This window comes from Argiope bruennichi, chromosome 5 (assembly GCF_947563725.1).
Source record: "Argiope bruennichi chromosome 5, qqArgBrue1.1, whole genome shotgun sequence".
NCBI classification, from domain to species: Eukaryota; Metazoa; Arthropoda; class Arachnida; order Araneae; family Araneidae; genus Argiope; species Argiope bruennichi.
Genome location: NC_079155.1, coordinates 72,644,478 through 72,670,654, shown reverse-complemented (window position 1 = coordinate 72,670,654; position 26,177 = coordinate 72,644,478). Strand labels below are relative to the sequence as shown.

Genomic DNA, 26,177 nt, shown 5'->3' with positions numbered 1-26,177 from the left:
ATAAAAATACATCAATTTAAAGAAAAAAAACTGTGTTTTTAATTTAATTTAAATCTTGCGTTAACACAGTGTTCTATCGTGTAACACTCCATTTTTCTAACCCTAAACTATCAGCTGACAAATGGGTTTTTTATTATTGTTGCCAACACTTTACTGAAATTGCAAATTTAAATCTTGTGTTAATTTTGGGACATTATTTATACAAGCTTTGTTAGCACATCCTTAATTAGTTTTGTTAGCCACTTTTTAAAAGAATTGAAATATTATTTTTGTGGAATCAACATGCTTGGTTTTCTTTTGATGAATTATTCCACAGTTATGAATTGTACTATATTATTACGCAAATTTATAGCAGTTATAAAAGTCTGTAATAAATCTTGTATAAAAATCTAATATATCAAGTTTAAAACAAATTTGCACTTTCTTGCTTCTGAATTGGAGTTACGTAACAAATAGATCATATAGAGTTTAAAGTAATCAATTACCAATGAATTGCAAAATATAGCTTTTTTCTGTAATTTGCAGTAAGTATAATTGTTGAGTTTATAAGTTAATGAACTCCATCTTACCCAAAATCTCCTCTAAACTCAATAAAAAGTGGTTCTTAGTACAGGGAAATCTTAAGTCTTTATAATAAATCTTATTTTTAGTTTTACTTCTGGGAAAGCGGGACTGAGGGAGCGTTGTGCATCTTAATGTCCCACCTGCCAAAAGATTATTCAATAATGTACTAATTTTTTTCTGATCCAGTTATAGCAGGTGCAACACTTTCTTATAGTCTCATTAAATTAGGTTTTTCGCTTCAAAATATATGCAAGAATTTCTCTCATCGACATGTTAAGGCAGATCTGAATGTATCTTTTTGCTAAGTCAATATTCGTAACAATTGTCAAGTTATAAACACTTCATTACAACATCAGAGAATCGCTGGATTCGTACTCGAACCTCAAGAAGATAAACAATTAATGTAAATCTAATATAAGGGAAACCCGCCTTTGCAAACCATATGCCTTTAATTTCAGGTAGTGGATATCTCAAAAGATAGGTAATGTTTGTATTTGTTGCGAAGATATTCAGTATAGGAAAAGTAGCGCAATTTTGAAACAGAAAATTATAGGCATTTCAGAAGTTAGGTAATCCTAAACGATTGCCTAAGTCCTCGGCATGATATTTAAAAAATGGTAATATAAAGAAATTATTTCAGCATATTAAAATACTTAGCATATTTGCCTGCTCCGTATGATTCACTCCCATGTGTTCAAGTACATTATTGATTTTTACTTAACATAGTTATTCTTCAAGCATTTCGCATTTGCCTTCTCTGTAAATATACTCAATAGCAACGTCCATAATATTTATTACTGCCCAATATTCCCTCCCAAATAACTTTGGCGTTGCTCCAAAACAAAGTGATAAATAGTTTTGTAATAAATTTATCATAGCCTGTATCAAGCCTTAAAAATGAAATTTTATTCCAGAGTTAAATGTAACACACGAGATCAGAATTTTGATAAAATATAGAATAATATTTCACTATTTTTCATTCAAATTGTTACTAACTGCAAAATAATTAACAACCCAAACAGCATCGTATAAAGTATCGAATAATAAAGATGATAACAAAAAATTCATATGGGCTATCATGGCACTTTGCCTCTTTTATTTTATTGCTAATACTAAACCTTTGCCCATGAGATAATGATAAAGCAATTACAAGCCGTATCTGGGAGTATTATATTGGTATTTTTATAGATAGAGCAGAACAACTCCTTTTAATACCCGAACGATGCCAAATTTAATGCGCAGAGGCGGGAGTTACCTGATAGGAGAGACAGAAATCTTGAAACGGGAAACACTAGCAAAATACCTTTCTCTGTCATAAAATGTTTATAGTAGGAAATGACCACAGTTGATAGCCGTATACAAAGAGAGATGTTATGAAATTGTGGTATTCTAGAAGGAAATTGCAGAGCGGTTTTGAAAAGCTAACAGTCAGTCTTCAACGTAACGAATTTATGTTCCACATTTCTGTCCTTTGAAATCGTAAAACCATGGAAGGAATCTTGGAAGTTCCTGATGCATGTAAATTCCATTCAAGTTTCATAAAATCGATTTAGATTAACAATGGTATAAGGCGCGTTATTGTTTCATTATTAAAGTGGAACAAATATCTGTTCATGATGTATATTTCTTTAATTTGTACCATTTACTTGTAATTCAAATGCAAATGTTATTAATTATAATTATACACATAAGAATAAAAATTGCTTCCGATATTTTATGCAATATATTCTGTGTATTATATGCTTTTGAGAGTAAAGCCATGGATAGAAACTTAGCAATTTCTGTAAAGAACATTGAATTCGGGTTTCATGAAACTGTTTTTATTTAACAATGGTGCAAGTCATTATTGCTTCAGGCTTAAAGCCATAATATTGCATTAGGCTTATTATCTATATTAAAATCCTAAAACTATAAAGTAGAATCTTGGAAAGACACCATACTTCTGAAACTCAAATGTAATTTAATAAAATCATTTGGATTAAGTAATAGCATGAGATGTTGTACTTTCAAACGAATAATTTTCTGTTTTTTATTCAAGTGGTTATTTTTCTTGACTAATATTGTGTTCATACTGTTAATCAATTACCTCATTCTCATAGATCGATGTCAAAGTATTTTAAATCCAAAGAAGTAGTATGTGATGCCTTATATCTTCTTAGCAGATGATGGTTGGTTCTCGCCTTGCTTGTGGATATACGAAAAGGTGGGTGTTGACTACCTCGCATCGATGATGGGACGTACTTCCTTAGGGAAGGGTTGAATCGTGACCTGTAAGGGACCTTAGGACTCAACCACAGTTCCCGCCAGAGTTGCTGGTCCGGTCATTCAAGTTTTCCCGTGTGTCTTCGGGTGGGTCGGAGCAGTCAATCTATGATCTTCTTGACATATATTTGATAAAATGACTTTTTTTTTATTAGGTGCTGTATTCCGAAATATTTTGGAACAAAAAGACCTAGAACGTCTTTCTGGATATAAGTTGAAAATTAACAAATTCCTTTTTTGATAATTATAACTCATTAATTAAGATAAATTATTTATTGGTTATTATCAGATCAGCCACTAAATACGGACAATCGTTTTTGGTTTAAATTATGTAAATGCTCGATCTATAAAAACATTGCTTTTCACTAAAATTATTCGTTTTTAACACAAAGTAAGCTCTTGTTAATTAATGTAACAGCATTCTTTCTTCACCTAATTATGTCCTTGAATATATATGAAAATTAAAGAAACAAATATATGAAATATATTTGTTTCTTTTCTTATGATATACATTCCATATATGAAAAATTATTCCGTATCTGAAATGTACATTCCATATATGAAAAATTATTCCGTATCTGAAATGTGCATTCCATATATGAAAAGTTAGTATTAAGATGTAAAATTCTAATAAGTAATCATAAATGTTTAAATAATAATAAATAGTATTCCAAGAATATATTTTATTCAGTTCATTCAATTTTTGACATAAAAAATGAAAGCATAAAACTATATTATATATATATATATATATATATATATATATATATATATATATATATATATATATATATATATATATATATATATGTTATTCTCAAATCGCAATAAAAACACGTGGTTTGTGAAATGCTTTCTCTAAATTATCCAAAATATTGTATGAAATGTCTCAGAAATTCCAAGATAAAGGTATTTTTATTTCATTGGAACATTTGTATTTTTTTTTATTTAAAAGTTATTTAATAATTTTGAAATTAGATTTATGACGTCATATTCAGGCACATAAAAGATATCGAAAAACGTAAAGCTTAAGCGATATATGTAATAAAATGTTTGACATTATTTGGCATACTACGTTCTATTCGAATAAAGGGATAAACTTTATGACAGTTTAAAATAAGAAATTCATGTTTCAAGTGATCAAAATTTCATATCACATGTCATAAAAATTTCGAGAGCTAAAATATTTCAATTTTTTTCCTCTGTCTACAGAACGAATATAATGTTTTACTATACTGACTTCAATATGTAGAGTTTAGTTTAGAATATTTACTACTCTATTCTTGTTTCTGTCCCTAGTGACTAGAAGTAATAATAGCGATTAAAAATCAAATGTTTTATTGTTTAATTGGAACGCCATTGTTTTATAAGCAAGAAGCTATTACAGAAGCTGCATTTTGATTGTTTTGTTTATATTATTTATTCCTCTATTCCTGTTGTAGTGATTATTAACTGCAATGGTAACGGCAAATATAAATCCGCTGTTTTCACATTTAATTGGAATGTCCTTGTTTTATAAACAAATAGTAAAGTTGCATAATGATTGCTTAATTTATATTATTTAATCATCCATTTGTCTTTCATTCCTTAGTGCCCAAAAGTGATAATGACAATTAAAAAGGTTTAAAGAATGGATATTCTTTTATAAACAAAATTCTGTATCTTAATTGTTTAGTTTGTATTATTTACTCCTCTGTTCCTTTTGTAGACTTTACTGACTGCAATCGTAATGACAAATACTAATCAATTGTTTTCATATTTAATTTTAATGTCATTGTTTTATTAAAAAAAGCAGCTATGGAATTCGCATATTGATTATTTATTTTATATTATTTATTTATAAATTCGCCTTTCAGTCCTTAATTACCGAAAGTGACAATAACGGTTAGAAATGTTTAAAGAAATGCCGTATTGTTTTATAAATAAGATGCCATTATAGAAGCTTATTTTGATTGTTTATTATATGTTATGTTTCAGCTCTTAGTAACAGGATGTGGTGGCAGAAATTAAATGTCATGTCTGAAAATGTAATTAAAAATCTAATGTTTAACAGAACATCATCTTGAATGAAACTGCAACTTGCCTTCATATCTAATAGAATACCATTGTTTTCAACATTTTTCATCATCCTTTAATTTTATCAGATTTTTAACCGAAGAATAAGAATCACTCACAATTAACCAATGACCATAATGGAATTAATTAGTTATTTTTTCTTAAACTAACATTTTTTTTTAATCAAAAACAGTTAAAACGTACTATTCAGTGAACACAATGATATTTTAAGTGTTTCCTTTAAAAATGTATTAAGCTAGAAAAGAAGTCAAAAAGGATCTTGAATAAAAAAAAAAAAAAAAAAAAAAAAAAGTTATTTATAAAATTTTGGAGCTGAATTTCGTATTGACTTCAAAATATAAGGATATCAATCTATTCTTCATGAAAAAAGAAATTTTATAAGCAATCGAGAAAAACTTGCTCAACTTACCTTTTCTGTTGTTTTGCTTCTTACGGAACTTCACGATCAAAATCACAAACAAAACAATCAAAACTAATCCGATTACAATCGCCAAGAGGACTACCAAAATAGGACTGAAGCTCACTTGCCATACATCACCCTCTGGAAATATAAAAAAAAATAATAATACAGAAATTTAAAAATAACCGGAAAGATAAATATATTTAGAAGCTAGGAACTAAGTAAAACACAAATAAGGCTCTTGAGCCAATGAAAATGGAAAATTGAATGAAAATTGAGCGATTTTTATGATATATCGACTATTATACTATATTTAAGATCACGGGAAATTCAAATATAAAAAAAAAATTCAAAATTTAAGAGCAGGAAAGAGAATACCGATAAAATATATTTAATCTAATATTATTGCAGAGAAAAAAAACTAAAATTAAGTACCTGTATCTTTAATAGAAGGAATTTATGGATACAAGATATGTATCAAATGTGTCATAACAGTTTTAATTATCGTATTCATTAAGTTTCTTATAGGTGGAATATGCGTATGATTAATTATGTTAACCATGATAAGATTTATATTTGCTATTTTACAGTATTTATTGTAAGAATACAGGATTGCTATGAAGTCTCCTAAACTGAATGTTTCTAATCAATCATACTTGTAACTAGTCGTGAGAATTTAGTTATGTACAATATATGCACAATAGATTTAGTTTCAATTAAATATACTGTGCATATATTGATGTTCATGATAAAGCATCCTTTTCATCAAATAGAGAGGGCCGCAGTTCCCTGGTGACAAGGTCTCGGCGTCGATACCGGAGGGTTTCAGGTTCGATACCTGATTCCACTGAAAATCCGTCTTGTAAACGGGTCTGGTGCACGCTAAGTAAGTCGAGGGCAAACGTTTTCCTACTGGTGTGATAAGGAAATTTGGAGAGGGGGTAGAGCTCAGGTTTCAGCCTTGTCATCCGACCACGGTTCAAAATTTTGAGGTCCGTTCCAAAATAGCCCTAGTGTTGCTTTAAAATGGGGCGTTAATATAACTAAAAGCATCAAACACTAATTGATCTTAAAGCCGCGTTATTTTAGTATCATTACAGCTTTTTTTTTTTTGGAAAATGGCAATTTTCTTAGCATTATTTATATAAAGTAATAGAGTTAGGTGTATCCTTGTACGTTAACAAAACAAGCGAGAAAATGAATATAAAATATTTAATTTAAGCATTCATTGAAGCGTTTTCATAGAAGAGACAGTTGAAATCAGGATGGCTGTTATATTGATTACATTGTACATTATAAATGATAAGGTAAAATATGCCGAAATTATATCAGATTCCAGATCAGCTCTTATGTCTTTCAAATCCCTCTATGAAAAAAGAAAAGTGTGTTAACGATATGAAATTAATAATTGTAAGATATCAGTATAAAATTCAATTCATTTGAATAAAAACTCAGACGAGGTTTTCTAGGAATGAAATTTTGACATCCTAACCAAAATTGTAACAAGAAAGAATTTAATTGATAATGATTTATTTAAATTTGTACTTAAATTAAAAATGAAGGCATGATAAAAATGATGAATTAAATGATTCTTCAAAAAAAAGATGGTGGTAATCTAAAAAGGGTTGATTGACGAAAAATATTTTATTTTTTGGTAATATCTCTACCAAAAGGGTTCGAAGAAATTTTCACTTTAACTAGTCTCACTGGTCATGGAGCTATCAAGGTTCATCAGGACAAATATTTTTGTGAAAAAATGATTAAGTGTTTCGATGAGAAAATAGTAGGTACGATTCCATACATAATCAATGAGCATGCTTTGGAACAGTCAACGTAAACGATGAACTTCTGGACCAATAGAAAAGGAATTGAAAATCTTATTAAAATTCCTACGTCTAAGGAATTTGGCCATCTTGACTGTTGAGAAACGATTGACTCAAGAATTAGACGATAATGAGTCATTTACAACTACATATATCATTACAGTTTTGTCGCATTCTGTGCTGTTTTTAAGCTTATATTTTACTTTTTCTTTACTATTCTTTTCCATTTCTGCTCTTTTTCTATTTATTTAAAATTATTTTTTACATTTTCTTATTTTCAAATTTACTATCTTTTTCTTTTAACTATTTATTTCTTGTTTTTATTGTTTGGTATTTTGAAGAACTTTAGTATAAACGAGTCCTCTGCTGGTCCTCGGATCTGCCCTTTAGTGAATTAAAAGTTTCTTTTGTTCTTTCTTATTGCATAGGAAGCTTCACGTCGGCATATCCGTATCACTTCGGCTGGGGCAGAGTTTGAATCTTGTATCGAATCTATACATCTATCTTCTATCTTGAATCTAATCTATCTTTTATAGAAATACATCTATCTTGCATCTAATCTATCTATCTATCTATCTTTTATAGAAATACATCTATCTTCTATCTTGCATCAAATCTATCTATCTATTATAGAAATACATCTATCTTCTATCGAATATATATATTTATGTATGTATTTCTAATATCGATTATCCCTCCGTTGAGTGACTTATTGTTAAAGTCTCGGCTTCGGAATCCCAATCCCGAAGAATCCACGTCCTCGGCATATGATTGTTATAATTAAACTACTCGAAACTTGAATTGCCTACGTTCTTTGAAGCACATAATGACGGAAATATGTATGAGTGTAAAGGCAGGATCAAATAACCAATCATTATACATTTAAAATGCCTCGGTCATACAGAAATAAGTTGCAAATTTTATAAAATTTTTGACATTGATAAAGGATAAATAATATACTCTGTTCTGGTTTAGAGGTCAAATGGTTTTAAAGAACTTTTTTTCCTTAGCTTTTTTTTTCTTTCAGAAGGGGAGAATCAGAGCATTGAAAAAGAATAGATATGCAATGAAAGAACTAATTAACTAAAATACTTGAAGTGGAACAATTAAGAAAATAATTTTACTATTTTTTTTTCTCCCTTTCTTTCTTTTAAGTAGGAAGCGTTCAAAAAGTTAATGAAACCCTTTCACATTATTCAGTTTTACTGATAAATTCTGCATTTAAAAATCTGAAATCTTTGAACGTATGTGAAAAAAAAATATATATGAAAAAAAATTATGCAAAATTCTTTTCCGAAAATGTAGAATTATTAAGTTTAAAAAAATGTAACAGATTTATAAATGTGAATATAATGAACTCTTTCGACGAAATAAATAACTATGACTTAAGTTCATGAATATAAAATACTTTCAAATAAATTACAAATAGCTTTTCTAAAAATAATATTATTCATTTCTATTATTCGGTGGCAATAAGCAAATTCTTATTGCCATAAATTACTTACTCTTTCACACGAATTTATAAAGAAAGTATTGCAAGCGACAAAGAACATGAATTTCGAGATTTTGAAGACTCTAAATGCTACAACCTCCTTGAAGATATATTTTAGAATTACGAAAAGCATATTCTTCGAATTTTATCTGTTTCTCTATATGCATATATGTTAACACCGTAACTCAAAAACATTTGGAATTAGGCAATGGGATTTTAGCATTTAAAGTTTAGGTTTTTATTAAATTTTTAACCAAAATATATCAATTGATTGAATGTCTATTGGTCTATTTTCCGCAAGCGCCTAAGAGAGATAACTCAATGAAGGACTTAAATAAATGAAAATAAATGCACAGATTTTACCTTCAGATTGCAGGGTTTTTTTAAATGTTGAACGATATCTGTCAAATGGTCGATTGTCAATCGATATACCTTTCGCGTGCATGTTAACGAAATCATTCAATAAAAACATCCATTTGTGTATAAGTGAAATTTGATACATAGTCTTTGTGCAGCTTTATATCAATTTTTTTGTTTCGTTTTGTCAAAAGAAGCGTCAGAAAAAGGCACGTTTTGTTTTTCTTTACTATACTATGAAACGCAAAACTCTGGTGTTCTTGGCTTTGTCCAAGGTCCAAAGTTTTGTTGTGAGGAGGAAAGAAAATAACATCATTTTCAAGGAATATACGAGAAAATTTCGGGGAGATCATTTCGGCTAGTTTAATTGTATGACTTATTTTTTATACATCGTTTAAAATTCTTCATTAATATAATTAATCCCACTTTTATAAAATAAACATTTTCTTGGAAGTATGGTGATTTTAAGCATATATCTTTGATTTGAGTTACATATATAAGGAGGTGATACAGAAACTAGAATTATTAGAATTTTTAAATTCAAAAATTGAAAGGAAAATTAAAATTTATTGCATTGACGCCATTTCATTTTTAAGCCATACATATTAACTCCAATTTTCATTTTATATTTCTAGGATATCTGGATTTTATGATAATAATTCAGGAAGAGTTTAGAAATATTATGAGTTTGACAATCAACTTCATAGTAAATTAACTTTTCATATCGACCGAATATTCTGCCAATTAGAATCTCCATGTTGAAATGACACTGTTGCTGTTGTTCCTTATGGCACTTGCCACGGACAAGCCCGCTGTTCAAAGACAGCCGATTTAAGCCTAAGGGGGTGCGCCTCTTATTTTTATCGTAGAGCCTCCAACTTGGGCCAAGAGTACGACTTGACTACTCACGCATCACTCATTAGTTTTCATCACAACCCCTTTTTACAGAAGGGCCCGCGGCGCCCATATCACGAGGAAGATGCGCTACCCCTATGCTAGAACGCCGGCTGATGACACTGAATGCCAGTATGGATGCCAGCTGACGATTCATCCGATTAAGGTAAAAAAATGTATTGGACAAAAAACACACACACTGAAACATAAAATACTAATAATCTAGAAAATTAATTATGCTATCTTCTTTCAATCTATATATCAAAGGGACTAATCAGTAATACGCCTAAAAGATTCTGTGTAATATTCTATTGGCTTGAAAAGCAATGACTAAACTTACTTACAATATTCTTTCCAATAATTTTGTTCAATTATTGAAGCTCAGTTGCAACATCTGCAAGCTGTATTTGTTGAAACTTGAGGTGTTCAGTTAGACGATTGAGTGTTTTACCATCGATAATATAGCATTCATCTTTGATTGAAAAGTCAAATTTTCGATTATAAAGAGTCGATTGAAAAGTCAAATTTTCGATTATAAAGAGTCGATTGAAAAGTCAAGTTTCTCTAATAATAAGAATTCCGGCTATTAGTACGTAATTGTATATGAATCCGGTAAAAATCCAAAAATAAACCTATATGTACCAGGTAAAAAATCAAGTTTTAAATTTAAAAAAATATTCATGTCGAACTTCTATGATAATGATCCAAAAATAATACCAAAATATATTTATTTAATTAATTTAAAGGAATTCATGAAAAAAAGCGGTGAAACCCCAAACTACTAATGAACATATATTTCTAATTTAAGAAAATTTGAAAAGATGTATAATTTTTAGAAATAAATGTATCAAATCATATGCTTCAACACAAAGAAACATTTTAATAATAAAAAGGGGAAACTATTACTAAGAGCTTTAAAATTAAATAAAATATTTTAGATTCAATCACAGAAAATCTTACCTAAACCTAGTCTAAATCTAAAATTTCTGAACTAAAATTCAGAATCTGCACTTAGAATTTAATATTCGAACTGTAAAGCAAGTGCTTCGCCTCGTTTATAATTCTTACACAAAGTAGGATTATATCTGCAGCCTAATCAAAGTTAGGTAGATGCATCATCAACATGTGTGTTAAATTCCACGAGAAACAGCTAAGCCCTTTCCAATCGAACAGGAAATTTGCTTAGCGATAATATGACTGTTAATGTATGTTTAATTTCAAAACACATCGAACGAAGGATTAAACACTCTGTCACGCATGTCTAAAGTTCATTGTTAGGAAACTGCTAAAGTGCTTAAATATCAGAATTGATTAGATTAAGATGTTTTGAAACAACGAGTTCGCTATTAACATCAAGTGTTTTAAGGAATTATATTTATCTTATTAGAAATGAATAATAGTGAGATTATTAATCTAGAAGGAACAAATTGTAATTCAGCAAGCATTTATAAACTTTTAACATTTCATGCTCTAAATGATTTTTTTTTTAAATCGATTGATTGCAAACTTAAAGATGATGAAAAAACCTTTTTTTTATCAGAGGTGAAAAGCGATTCTTTTTATAAATTTTGTCTTTTACCAATTCTGAAAGAGCCTAGGTTTCAATTTCGAATTATTCAATTATTTTCACGATTTCATTTATACCATATTTTTATGGAAACATTTTCTTAAAAACAAGGTCCGGGAGCAGTTTTACAATGGAAAGATCGAAGACATTCAGTAACGAATAATAATGGTTTATTTAACACGAAAAGACGAACACACAGAAAACAAAACGCAATAAAAAAGTACACAAAATTTATACATGCAAGCATCGAATCCATATTTAATAACGGTAACGGTAATAAATATACTTCATAACGAAATTTCCTGAAATGCATTTTTTTGATTCATAGAGGAAGTTATCAAAAATATTTTGTCTACAGGTTACCATGATGGAATTTTTTGCCCTCATTTCTTTTTTTACAACTTCGGGAGGTCAAATTAGAATATTGGCTTTGATTTTCTAGCCTGCAGAAATTATTCTTACATTCCCTCCTACCATCAATGGTGTAGTGACCAGTATGAGGAAAAGGGGCAAAGGGTAAGTCAACCATCTAACTCTCCGACCCGCCACGAAGGCACACAGATTTAAACCATAAAAACTGAATCACCTGACCGCCGCAACAGCAACATTGGCGGGAACTGTGGTTGAGTCCAAAGGGCCGTCACCGGCCGCGGTACAACCCTCCCCTAAGGAAGTATGTTCCGTCATCGATGGGAGGAGTCAGATCCCCCCCTATTAGTGTACCCTCCAAGGTGGCGAAATCCAACCACCATGCCGGAAGCATCTCATCCTCATTTCGAGGTCCCCCCCGGGGGGGTTAGGGACAAAGGGTATTTATGGCGCCAGCCCTAAGAATTGTCATAAGAACAAAACATTCGTATGTTTATATCATTCGTATCATATAGCATAAAATGTTCAGAGAGAACTTGCAGTGACATTTCTCGAGCGCCACTGTATAAAACTTGCAGAGAACTCGCACAGGAGATATGTCGCACAACTGTTCAAGACACTCTATTCCTCTGCTACTCGCAATAAAGAGAATTTCTATCAACAACTGTTCAAGTCTCTCAAAGCGTTCGCTACACTCAACTGAATACTGCCTTGAAGAGAACTCAACTGCCGACTCCTAACATCAAGGGCAAAGTGACCACTGTGGGATGGTGGGAATAAGGAGCCAGCATTAAAAAATGTCATAGGAACAAAACATTTGTATTTTTATTCGGGATGTCAACAGGATAAAACATTAATGCACATCAGTCATTTTTAAAATAAAATATTAAAGTAAGTGACTTAATATGTGTGTTGCTCTTTTATCGAATAATTTGAACTCTTTTACTTTTCTTCGCTGTGAAAGTACATACATTTTTCCAGACGTATAATTTACAATTCAGTTTTATTTGTAATTTTAATTTCTATTTTATCAGCTCCTAAATTATGGTAAAAACCCCTTTAAAATAAAATCTTAATCATATTTTGATCAAATTTTGCAAATTATCTGCATAGATTACAATTCCTGAAAAACGGAATGAGGAATTTGTTCATTTAAAAATATTTTATGTCTTCTTTAATTATTCGCAATCTAAAAAAACGGAAACGGCATATTATTTAAGAGCCGAACCTCAGTATTTGAAAATTGTTTAGAAATACAGCTTATTTCTTACTTCAAGAACTACCTAACATATTTGTTAAATTATTTGCAAACGTTTGATCAAATCATTTGATAAGCATCAAAACGGAAAGGTTTTTTTTTTCCTTATATTCATTTTCAACCAACCAAAACAATATTTCCTCCAGTTTAAAAAAAAAATGTTTCTCCTTTAATTAATATATTTTTGTTCCAAATGTTTCTTTCCAATCTTTTATGCAAAAAATTTTAAATAACCTTTATATCACTTTTTCAAAAAAATAATACTAATAACAATTTCTCACGTATTTATTTGCATGCATTAAGAGAGACAAAAAAAATGAATGTGTTGTTCTGATATATTTCAAATTTGCTAAATCACTAATAGTGAAAGAGTAAAAGAACATTTTAAATATCGCCTACCAATTACCCTCGTTGCACCAATGGCTATCTAACCCTTGAAACATGGTCAGTGTGCGGTATATAAAAGTAATCTATTAATATCTTAAGCACATAATCAAAAGGGGGATTATACAAATAACGAAACACGAGACATTCGATTCTCAATGCAATACAACTAGTGGCGTGACGGACGAGGTGAAAAGTGATATATATTTCCCGGCCGCCAGTCTTTTAGGGCGTCATACAGACATAACATTAATGTAATTATAACAAGATATTAAGGTTAAATATGATAAAAAAAGACGAAAAAATAATACTATTCCCCTGATACCGTTTACCCTTGCAAAGCCAATGATGACAAATGGGGGAGAAATAATCATATTATACTTCAGGAGACATTTCCATCCACTAGTCTTTATAAGAAGAGGCTAGAATACTTTTCTTCCCATACTTTTGGAAAGACATTTCGATACAAAGAGATTTTAAACATTTTTTAAGGCAACTAATACAATCAATAGAAAGCTAATTATACAATAGCAGAAACCTTTAAATACGACGTAAAAATAAGCAGAGCAAGTTGCCTTCCCAATTATCATTGATGTAACCGAGATTAGTTCAAACATTCAAGGTTCAATGCCAATTGCAGTTCTGAAGATTTTCAAATAAATGTTAATTTAACTAATCGAATAATTTATTTTCAAGCTTAACGGATCTTCTAAATTTAGGAGATAGTATACGATATAGTTTGATTTTTCAATTCACATTAGAATGAAACAAGGTAAGAAGCAAAATACATTTCTTAAAAAGAAATATCATACACAGGAATTAATACTCGCAATAATATCTTCATTTCCTGTTTCGAATATATATTAAGGAATTAAAAATGAAATATTCTTCCATGCACTGACAAATTTTAGAATTAAATCAAATTTAAATAAAACTCATTTTTAAAACTTTTGTAGCTGTTCAAATAAATCTTTAACACATTAATTATTGAATATCTGATAGTAAAGTGAACGAATTTTTGAAAGAATTCAAAAATATAAATATATTGTTATGGATAAATATAAGAGATTTTAAAGTGAATTACTTTCAAAACATAAATTAAAAATTAATTCCATTAATGGAAATTAAAATCATTTACAAAGCAATTGACTTATTCTTCGAAATTAACATTTAAATTTTAAAACAAAAACAATATCGCAACTAAAACATAAAATTCTTCTTAAAATGTTGATTTTTTTTTACCTCTGTTCTGAGACTGCATTATTATTACCCATTTTAGAATCAAAATATCTTAAAATAACGAATTTATTAGATAAATCTGAGAATAAATTAAATCTCACTACAATGATGATTATTTTTTTTTTTCTTTTCAGATTGTTTTTCAGATATGTCGTTAGAGAATTGTTTCAGAAACAATTTATTATTCTTCACGAGAATTTAAATATTATTACAATATACTGTTTTAAATAATCAGCAAATTATTTCTCTAATGACGAAACAAAAGAGTTTTGAAGTAACCGAAGGATTTTAATGAAATATTTAATGAATGTTTCAAGCTGTTTTTGCTAGCCTCAAAGAATTTGTAAACCATTAGCTAAATCTTTTTATTGTAATTTTTTATTTCATTCAACTGCTTTTTAAAGAAACACATTAAAGGAAATATTTGTGGAGAAACTATCTTAAATCATATTAAAAGTAATTAGTTAGAAAATGCAGGATTGCAGAAAAATCAGAAAATAAGTGTTTTTTTTTCCGCATTAAAAAAATATTTAAATTGTTTGAATAAAAAAGCAATAATGTTTTTTAAGAAGTTTTTATTTTGTAAATCATTTTTAAAAATAAAATCAACGAGAAAATGTCTAAGTTTCGTTAACTGAAATAAAAAGGACTTTCTACATTTTTAATTTTGAAGAATTATTTATTATTTTCGCCTCTTTTGAGATAATTGCTTCTTTTACATGATAAGAAGCTTCTAATTTTCCTTTTTCAGAGATGAAAGATAATAAATTAGAAAAAGAAATTCACTTTTTTTCTAAATATCATTTAAAGCTAAGTCAGTTTTTACCTAAAAGAAAATGCTAAATACTTTTTTAAAACTGTTAAGCGTTTCATATTTCAATTTACTGGTAAATTTCAACCACTACATAATTCGTTAAGCTGAACCCATGGGATTGAGATATTTTTTTCAAGTACATTGAGAAATATTTAAATTTTTTCCCTTTAAATAAAAAAGATAAAGGCGTTTCTTTAAAAATAGAAGAAACATTAGAACTTTTTAACTTTGAAATTCAGAATAAATTTCTGTCACAATTTTCACATGATAGTATGGCATGTTATGAACAAAAAACTGCTGTTGATTGCTGTTGGAAGCCTAGGGTGTATAACGTAACGGTTGGATTTCTAAAGAGAAGTTGTATCGAATGTCTGTAATATAATTATCCGGCCATATATCATCTGTGGAATGTATTATTCGAATAAATGCAAAATCATCTTTTTATTTAAACTGTAATCGGTATTACCAATTAATCATGTTTTCATGTAAGAAAAACGGTTTCATTTCCATCCTTTGTGTATAATAAGTATTTCTTAACTTCAATCAATAATTCTCAAATTCGCTCTGGAATTTTGAATCGCCCTGCATTTAAATATGTTTATATTGCCTGAGTTTTGGGGCAATAATTTTGTATATATTTATGTTTTTGATTTTCAGACCTTTTATTGTTTATATTTGAAAATCTCCGCTTTACATTTCATTAGATAATTCCGTATTCGTATTGTGCTATCCTAAATTATTGCCTTAATTTCCTTATTCGCTAAATCTTCAACTAATTCCAATGTATTGCTCTTACACTTTTTCTGCTAAATTTCACTAAGGAAATCAGGTGCTGATTATTGAATACAAGGGGCAAAGAGAGAACTTTTAATATTTTTTTTTAAGTAAAAATAAAAGACATTTTCAAAACACGTTCTGATAACACCTAATATGTCTTATTCAAGAATAACAATCAACATCCTGTTACACAAAGACTGTTGAGAAAAGATGACATTATTTAAATATTAAGTATATTCTATTACTGAACACGTTGATTATATCTGTTTTCTGAACATTGTTAATATTAGGATCTGCATCATTTTTTTATCCAACAGAAGAAGTGAGGATAAAACAACTTTTTAATCAAAGTTAGAACTGAAACAACCAGTGGCACTAAGTAGAAGTAGTAATACTAGTCAATGCGTCAATTGCCACAAATAGAAAATTTTAGATAGCAAAAATATTTCATCTCCACATAATTCTGTGATGTCGTTAAATCGGTATCATATCAACTTAGCTAGCTTCACCTTGCATCTGTGGGCATTGAATTTTGCATATCATTAGAGTGGTACTAATTATTATAAGTAGTAATAATAGAAGTAAAGAATCTCAGAACTAATACAGTGATAAACAAATTTTCAATCAATTATTCAATATTTGATACATCTCCTGACTGGTAAGTAATATTATCTGAATTTATCAAACTTTTAAAAAGAAATTACTTTAAATTTAAACGCATAACCCGAAGATATTTCTTGATAATGATAGTTTATTATATTCTAGTCAATGTAGCAACCATTTACCTGTTCTAGTCAAACTCTCTGGAGTGGTGAGAGTGGATGTCCTCAGAGCTATCGATTCACTGCGGCCTTTACTGTTCATGGCATACACAATGATAAGAAACTCCATTCCTGGTAACAGGCCTTTGACATTGAAGAGGGGCTCGTTGGAGGTTTTATTTGTCTGAAGCACACTATTAACGGCATCGTAAACTTCCAAGACGAAATGCTGAGATACGCCTCCGTCGTATCCTTCGGTACATTCCACTCGAAACGAATCTTCTGTCTGATTCGTCACAAAGCAGTTCTGCACGGGATCTGGTGGACCTGGTAAAGATAAGTTCACAAGAATATTTGGTGATTTGATTTTCTAGGAAGAGAAAAGAAAAGATAGAGCTTTCTACTTTTTCCGAGTTGATAAAGTTGAAAAAATGTATGAGGGAAAGTCTGAATTAATCTGAATGCTATATTAATTTGTAACAATGAAAATTTTTTAATAAATCTGAATGTTATATTAAATTGTAACAATGAGAATTTTGAATTAATCTGAATGCTGCATTAATTTGCAACAATGGAAATGCTTAAAAATGGATGGGTTTTATCAAGATTTTATAATTAATTGCAATTAATTAATTTTCTGCTGCCGACATCTTCACTTTAAAAGAATATTATTTAAGAATTTGAGCCTGATTTTATGCATATTGTAATAATATTACAATTAATTTTTAGGTTTTATTTCAGTTTTTAAAATTAAATATCTACTATAAATTAATCCATCCAACTTTCTAATAATATGTATTTTAAAATAAGTAATCTATTTCGTTGATGATACTTAACTGGTTTTTCAACATTATTTCAGCTGAATTTTAACCAGGTCTGATTATAAAATATCAAGCAAATTTATATACCAGGTGATTATAAATAAACTATCCCGATATATGAGGTCCTAACTATCGCAGCATTCACAAGAATGGACTAAAATTTTGGTTCAAATTGCCTACAAATTGCCAACAACTGTGGTGTGCCTACCAGAGGCTTAAAGTTCAATAAATTCCTCTCATCATGGTACATGCTTTGGTTCTAGTTCCCATCAGCCACACGCAAAGTGCCATTGTAGTTGAAGTAGGTCAGGAAAGAAATTTGTGAAACATAATAAAATGTTTTGCTTCTCTGCTGTTATTGGTTGTTTCCTCTTTTCTTCTTGGTTTGTATACAGCTGGTGATTTTCGTGCTATTGGTTCAGTTCCAACGCTATTTATTGATCTTTGCTATTGAAAATATATCCCAATTAAAAAAAATAAAAATTGCGGTGCCATCAGAAATTTTTGGAATTATAGAGTTTTATTTATATTAGAGTTTAATTGTTAGAGTTTAACTATTGTTTTTCTTATAATTCTTGAGCGCATAACTCAAAGTACTTTGAAGCAAAATTCTATTCCATTCCAGCAAATGGTATGATAGTTATGGTCTCCAGTATCGGAACAGTTTTTTTATAACACCCGGTAAATACGTATCAATGAAAAATTAATTACTAAATTGTGTACAGAAATATGATGATGTTTTTTCACTAAGAAAAAAAATCATTCTACAAACGATTTTTTAAACAGAAAAAGGAATGAAAAAAGATAAAAATTATAATTTAGAGAAGCTTTTAATATTTTGTTCCGCTGTAAGTTAATACGCAGATACATTTGGGATAGCCAAACACTTTTAACATAATGATGTTAACTATAAATATAAATCAGTCTTATGTGAGATGAAGCCTTCGAAGGTCATACATTCCTTTAAATGAGATTACGTAAAAAATTAAAAAGCAGCCAGCTCTATTTTAAAAAAATGGTATATTTCTACCGCTTTCGTTAATATATTTAACTTTTATTATTTTGTTTCGTGCAAATAAAGGAACTCATCTAAATATTCGATAAATATTTAATAACAATATATATGTATCATTCTTAACTATAAATACATTTAATTCGGCATTCTTTTCATAGAGATTGAATTCTATCAAAGGTTAAAAAACGCATGTTTTTCTCTGGGTTAGTTAAATATTAAATATAATGCCAGTTCCAGACACTGCAATCACTTAATACCTGCAGGGACAATGATGTAGACGCATGGATCTTTCTGTCTCCCCACACTGTTTTCTGCCCAACACAGGAGGGTCCCGTAGTCCTGTTCCGTCCGGGGAATGTAGGTCGCCACGCTCCGTAATCCTTCCGGAACAAAACGTAGGACTTGCAGATTGTCGGAGGAACTGTTGAATTCCCAGTGGAAATTGACTTGCCTTGGATCTGCTTCTACTTCACAAAGAACATTAACCGCTTCGTGCCTGGCTGCTCCATATACCACTTTCTGTCCAGGCTTACACAATGGACTGTCTGCAGAGGAGAAGAAGAAAATGTATCAGTATCGTTGGTAAATCTTCTATTTATATGTATTTATTCTGAATATATACAATAGAGATTACTGTACATCATAGAAACATTGTATACATCGAATTCCCAAATAAGACCATTCTGAGTTTTATTTCTTTTAATATTAATTCTTTCTTAAGTTTTAAATGGCAAAGTTGCATAGCAAAAAATATATAATTTAAAGATAATCAAGGCAAATTGTAAATGATTATAGTTTAGGAAATACAAAATTAAATTTTTACCAGTTACACATGCATAAAACTTTCTTAAGAATATGATGTTTCCAATAGAATGGAATAAAGTTATGCAACATTTTAGCATTGTATCTGAAACAGTCTCATACTTATATCCAGTCTCATACTCATACTAATATGCTTCATATTCAATGAAGCATATTAGTAGTCGGGAAGTAAATTGTGGCGTCAAAATACAAAGGGGATAATGAAACTGTCATTAAAAGGGGAGAAATAAACTTCCTCTTATCTTCGATTTTATTCACTAATTTATTATTAATACGCTTCCAGAAAACCCGTCATAAACTTTTACAAAATTTTGTTTATGTTATCAAATATTGAAAAGTATATTAAAATACGCATACAAATAGCGCATGTATTCATTTATATGTAAGCAACATTTCCTTTGGGAAGGTATGTCATGCAATCATTTCTATAAATATTTATAAAGCATCAACATTTAATTGTATCGGGAACTTAAAAGTACTATCAAGTGAGTGCATTTCTATATTTGCATGACTTAAAAATTTTTAAACAAACTTTATAAATATATCGAAAAATATTATTTTTGTTAAATAAACACCCTAGTAGTTATATTGTATTTTCAAAACCATTACTCTGCTTTAGTAATGATATTTGATTCTCAAATACAAATAAATGGCATGAATTTCATTCTTCGAGAGGTCTCACTAGGTCAACATAGATTCTATAGGTTCATACTTTTGAAGCATTTGTATTCAATATGTAATTTCATCATTAATATTTAAAAGCATTTAATTCTCTAGATGTTTTTGTGTAGTTGGAACGCTTTAAAATGAAATACTTTGTAATATAATATTTTTATTCGGTTTCATTCAAAACTCCCGTGTTATTTTACATAAATTTTAATATATTTTTAATATCTGCATTTAAAGAAATGAACCCTGAATCATCTTATTTGGACATTACTTGTTTTATATACTGAAATGAAGAAAATAAAGCTTCTCCTCCAGTTCAGTTTTTGAAAACAATAATTTTCGGAGTGATAAACGAATTAATAATTCTTGAAAATAAAGCAGGAATAGGAACATAATCTCACAATTACATAAAATTGGTATAAATATATTTCATGCAATCAATACCTGCAAGAAAAGAAAAAAATTCTTACTCTCAGTAATTCTTTATCAAACTTCACCTAGAGTGCCTATTCAATGTATTAACCAATTTCCGCTGCATTTATAAAATGATTTCAGCGAATCAATTTATTTCCAGTGTAAATAATTGCGGCAATTATCTTATATTTAGGGATTTTTTTTTACATTAGTTTGTTTTATTTAATCTAGAAGAAACATCGCTTATTCAGATAAATAAAATTTTAATCATTTTTTTAATTAATAAGTCATTCAAAATTACTTCGATAATTTGATAACTGCAATCAAATAAGTTAACTTTATCTACCTTCCACATAAGAATCAATAGATACTTTTCCCATAAGAATAAATATATAGAGTTAGATATCAAAGGAAAGTAACAGAAAATTCAAAGTATACTTCTTTGACCTCTCAGATGGCAAGATTACTTCGCTTTTTCTTCCATTTTTACTCAACATGGTTATATAATGATGAAAAGAAACCATCCCACATCATTTGAAACGAATCAAACTCCGGAAATCAGAATTCCTTGATTATTTCCGAAGAATTCCAATGTGCATACATGCGATTCCATGGAACATTCTTACTCAGAACATCGACAAATTGGGACAAGGAATGAAGGGAGGAGATATCAATAATTTAATTGTGATTCGATTCATTGAGTTTGTCGGTGAACTCCAATTTCTCAGAGAATCACATATCCCAAGATGATGGTGGGGTGGGTACTCTTTTTTTCTTGTTCATCTACTGTTTATTCTTTCCTTCCCCTTGCTTCATCCGAAATAGCTTTCCTGTTTCCGTCGTGATATTGATTTCAGGAGTAAACAATGTTTGTAGCGAAATAAGCTCTTCATCTCTTCTTGTTTTTATTACTCGAAGTCCAACAGAGTGAAAAATGCGAAATGATTCCCCACCTGGGCGGTACTTATTACGTAATATATTGTTGTTTATACTATGTGTGGGAGGCATTGCAATTTATGATCCCCAACAATGTAGGGGACTTCTTAAATTGATAGAAATGTTATTTATATCCTAGAAAAATGAATGGGGAGTAGTGTTTCAATATCCTCGCATGTACCAACATTACATGAGTAATGAAAAGGGAATTTTTACATAGTAAATAAAGCAAAATTATCTTTGGTGTAGGAAAAAAGTGCCTGTTATCGGTTCCGATATGAAGTGACAAGTTTTTTTTAACTTAGTTAAAATATATTTTCTACTTCACAATTTCAGTTAATTTGAAGAAAATTTGTGTATTGACTTCGTAAGTCTGAATCGTTACTAAATAATATTCAAACATTTACCTCTCTCCAGACTTGCATACTAAATAAATCTGGGATCGTTTAACCTTCCCGTTTTTAAATGATTCTAATTCTCAGAATACTGGAATGTCTTTCAAAGATGAGAAAAATCTTTTATCAACTTATCTCAAGAACCGAAATTAAGAACACATGCTTTTAAGAGACTGTGGGGGGGGGGATGAGATAACGGATAAGACGAATATCACTTTAAGAGCAAAGGCTTTAATTTTATGAGGAAATTTCTACTGAAGATCCTTGCCGGTACTGACTTTTATACATGCACAAATATGTATTACAGTTACAGCTAAATTATTCGTATGAAGAAACTATTTAAAATGACGGTGAATAATAGGTGGATAATCACTAAGGTTCGAATCTGAGACTGAGACCCACAAGATTGATATACAAAAGAGTACCCCGCTTAGCTGATGTTTATTAACCAATTATATTCTCGTACATCCTTTCAATGTATGAGTATTCTTAGGACCCTCCCCCCTCCATCCTCCAAACCCATTTGGCCGAATGTCTCTAACGAATAAAGTATGTGTCATAGATATTCAAACAATCAGTTATTGAAAGTGAGACGACATTTCGCAGTAATATCTTGACAACTCTGACTCCAACGTAGTTTCGTTGAACAAGTGTTTTGGACCTTTCTGTGTTGATAGAGTTAGCCGTGTGTAATTTAACAGGCACTCATCTCCAGTATACACTTAATCTTTAGTAGATATTCAGCCCTGTGTTTTATTAGAAGATTAAAATGATTATGAAATAGTTGGAGTTCTTGTTTGTGATCACTGTTTAAGATATTTGAAGGAGCTCTATAATTATCTAGGACTCTTAAAATATATCTAATATCCTGAAGAAATTATATCTGCCGATATTTTATAATCCATATTAATAATGTCCAGCAATAAATGCCAAAATTTTATCATAAAAAGATAAAAATTTTAAGAGATAATATATTATTCCATTGTTTTAATTAATTCTTTTTTGTTTGATTTATTATTTAATCTTTCAAAATTTACTTCGTTAAATATTTTGCAGCTTCTCTATTCGTTCTGTAATTTCTATAATTTATTGTAGTACTATTCCATAATTTTACTATACATTAGTTGCATTTATATCAGAATTCTATTACAAAAATATATTGATATCCTTCTATTTTGAATTCTATTATGTCTTAATATTTTTGAAATGTAATTATGTATGTTGGCACTTCAATGAATGGACAATATGCACAAAGTAATAATTTCGCTATGGAATGGATGAATTGCATTCAATTTACAATGTTCCAAAGTTTGCTTGGTTGCGAATGGAGAAAGACAAATAAAAATTCTTCATTCAGTATTTCCTTAAATTTCCTGTGCAGTTGCCCAATTTGACAACTAAGCACAAAAAGATGTAAAACTGACCCAAATCTCGTTTCGTTCATTTCAATAATGCACTTATTTCGAACTAGAAAACCGACGAAATTTAAGCAAATATTTTTTTAATCGTAGAGAAAAATTAAGTCATGCAAAATTAGGGAAATCAGTTAGTTCTTGAAATACTTGAATGAGATTATTGGAAGGACAATTTGATACTTAGGAAGGTCTAAGAATATGCGCCAAACCGTCATGGAATACTTAAAATCTAACATTCCATTCAAAAGGAAAACTGGATCTAATACCTTCTGGAACTTTATGAAAATAATAATATATATCCCATCTGATAACAAATGGTTATTAGAATCTCAATGTTTTATTCTGATTTATAAGAAATTTCAGAATGCAGTAATTAACATGTTTTAAGAAAAGATGGAGATCTTCCATGTAATTCAGAACTAAAGACATATTAAAGTTAATGGGAGAGTATAATTTGTTGTAATGTATACTTTTTACAACAAAATATTATCAAAAGATAATATTTAAAACAAAACTATCAACCATTTATTTAAAACAAAATGTAAAAATATAAAGGATTTTTTGGGCTACTGAATTCATTTCAATGTATTAAAAATTTAAATTATTTGTCATAAAAAAGTTTGTGAAATAATTTCAAATTGCTTTAATTTTTTTTCCATAGAATATTATAGATTGTATGAAATATACCATGAAATACCATTATTACTCGAATCAAAAACTATTCAAATATTCTGATTTTCTCTTGATTTGTACTTTATTTATAACGTCCAATTTACATAATTTAAATTGTTGTTCTGACGGTAATGAAATTAAAAAAATTAATGCCTCTAACAAAGTCTTTGATCTCTACCAGCCGGAGAAAATTCTAGAAGCAAAGAAAATACTCAGAGGAATCTGGAATGTACTAGTAATAGACCAGAGTAGTAATTTGAAAACCGGCTATTTCAGTAATTGCTTAACTATCTTAACTACCTTTGATCTTCATTTACTTTTAACTAAGGAAATTAAAGTAAGTGAGAAAAGATACCGTAATTACAAAACAGACAGGGAATTGCATGTTCTTGAACCCAAGACATAAGTTTTGTGAGCTCTTTCTTTCGTTGTTGAAAAAAAGTTGTTTATAAAGTTGAACGTTTTATTCATATTTTTCTTTTTCCCAGAAATCTCAGAGTTTTCTGTATATAGTTCTTGACATTTATCCTAAAAAAAATTTTTTTTCGAAGATCTAGAAAGCATATGAAAATCAAAAGAAGGAGTTTCTGTTTTTAGAATTTTTGTTGTTTTCTATTAAATTTTTGGAAGTATTAAAAATCAGCTGATAAACTCGATAGACCTTGGAATGAAATTTTTTTCAAATCCATTCTTATATTGCTAAAATTGGAATTCCTATTATTGAACATCTCAAAAAATAAATATATAAATAAATAAAGGCAATTCGAGCTTCTAGACAGAAAACTTGTAGCTTAATAAAACCGAAACATTGTAGTTTCTATAATATTTTGGAACTGGTTCTTCTATCTTCATATTATTTTTTTTTAATTCAACTATTGCAAAAATAACTCGTAAATAAGAAAATGTATTTAATATCAAAGCAACTTTTTTGTAGAAGTTGTTAAATCAATAGAAAATATAGTAAAATGTTCCAAAAATATTTGGAAGTATTCTTAAAATTTGAGAAAAAAATAAAAAGAAAGAAAGTCAGATTTCACTGAAAAAATAATTTCTCAAATTTTAAAATAATGATGAATTGTTTTGTTTCATACTGAATTTAGAAATTTTTTAGAGAAACTTTAAAATTTTCATAAATTTTTAATTAAAAAAATCTGATTAACATTTTTGAAAAAATTCTCGTTTGCAGTCTTATACCTAAAAAACACCTTGGTAGCTCTTGGTTCCTAATCTATTTTCGAGCACAAATTTTAATCAAGTATGACCTAGTTAACACTTTAGGAAATACATTTAAAAAATCCCAAATACCCTATAAATTATTAATAATTTTTTCAAAATTACACAAAATTAATTGAAAAATTAGAATGGGTGCTCAGAATTAAATAAAATGCATTTTTATATTTCCATTCATTTGAGATGACAATAGAAAATAAAATAATATTGGAAGATAAAATAATATTTAGAAGATAAATAGTTTGAAAGATAAAATAATATTTAGAAGATAAATAGTTTGAAAGATAAATTAATATTTTCTATTAATGGTAATTAATAATTAATTTTATAATTAATGATTAATTAACTACTTAGTTAAATAGTACAAAATCTTACTAAAATTTTCCGCAAAATTCATAGCCTTACTGAGCAAAATTTGATTCTGTATTCAGTAGTCTGATTTCTATAAGACCTAAACTGATTCATAAATTTTATTTTTATTTATATTTATTCTAATTTATTGTCTAGAAAAATGAACATGAATACGCCATGTATGTTGAAAAATAAATTTTATATGAAAGTTAATTTATGTTGCTTATTTTTCTTTTAGGATCTGCAGGTCATCTTTTTTCGAGTTATAAAGGATATTAGCATTAAGTATCTCTTTAGTTTTTCAATGAAAATATTTTTTAAATAAATTCTCAATGTCTTAAAAAATTTTACAAAATATAAGGCAAAATATATAGGCAAATATATTAAGCATCAAAAAATA

At 29.0% G+C, this 26,177-nt stretch overlaps 1 protein-coding gene across 2 annotated transcripts in view; it reads right to left on the bottom strand.

The window, feature by feature from the left end:
- Positions 1 to 26,177, bottom strand: part of LOC129969477 (hemicentin-2-like) — a 533,332-nt gene that overhangs the window by 20,050 nt on the left and 487,105 nt on the right. For both annotated transcript variants that reach the window (XM_056084062.1, XM_056084063.1), the window contains exons 7-9: positions 19,131 to 19,418; positions 17,062 to 17,364; positions 5,312 to 5,443 (exon numbers count right to left, since the gene is read on the bottom strand). In XM_056084062.1, coding sequence (XP_055940037.1) covers positions 5,312 to 5,443; positions 17,062 to 17,364; positions 19,131 to 19,418 — 723 coding nt within the window. The remainder of the gene's footprint in view (positions 1 to 5,311; positions 5,444 to 17,061; positions 17,365 to 19,130; positions 19,419 to 26,177) is intronic.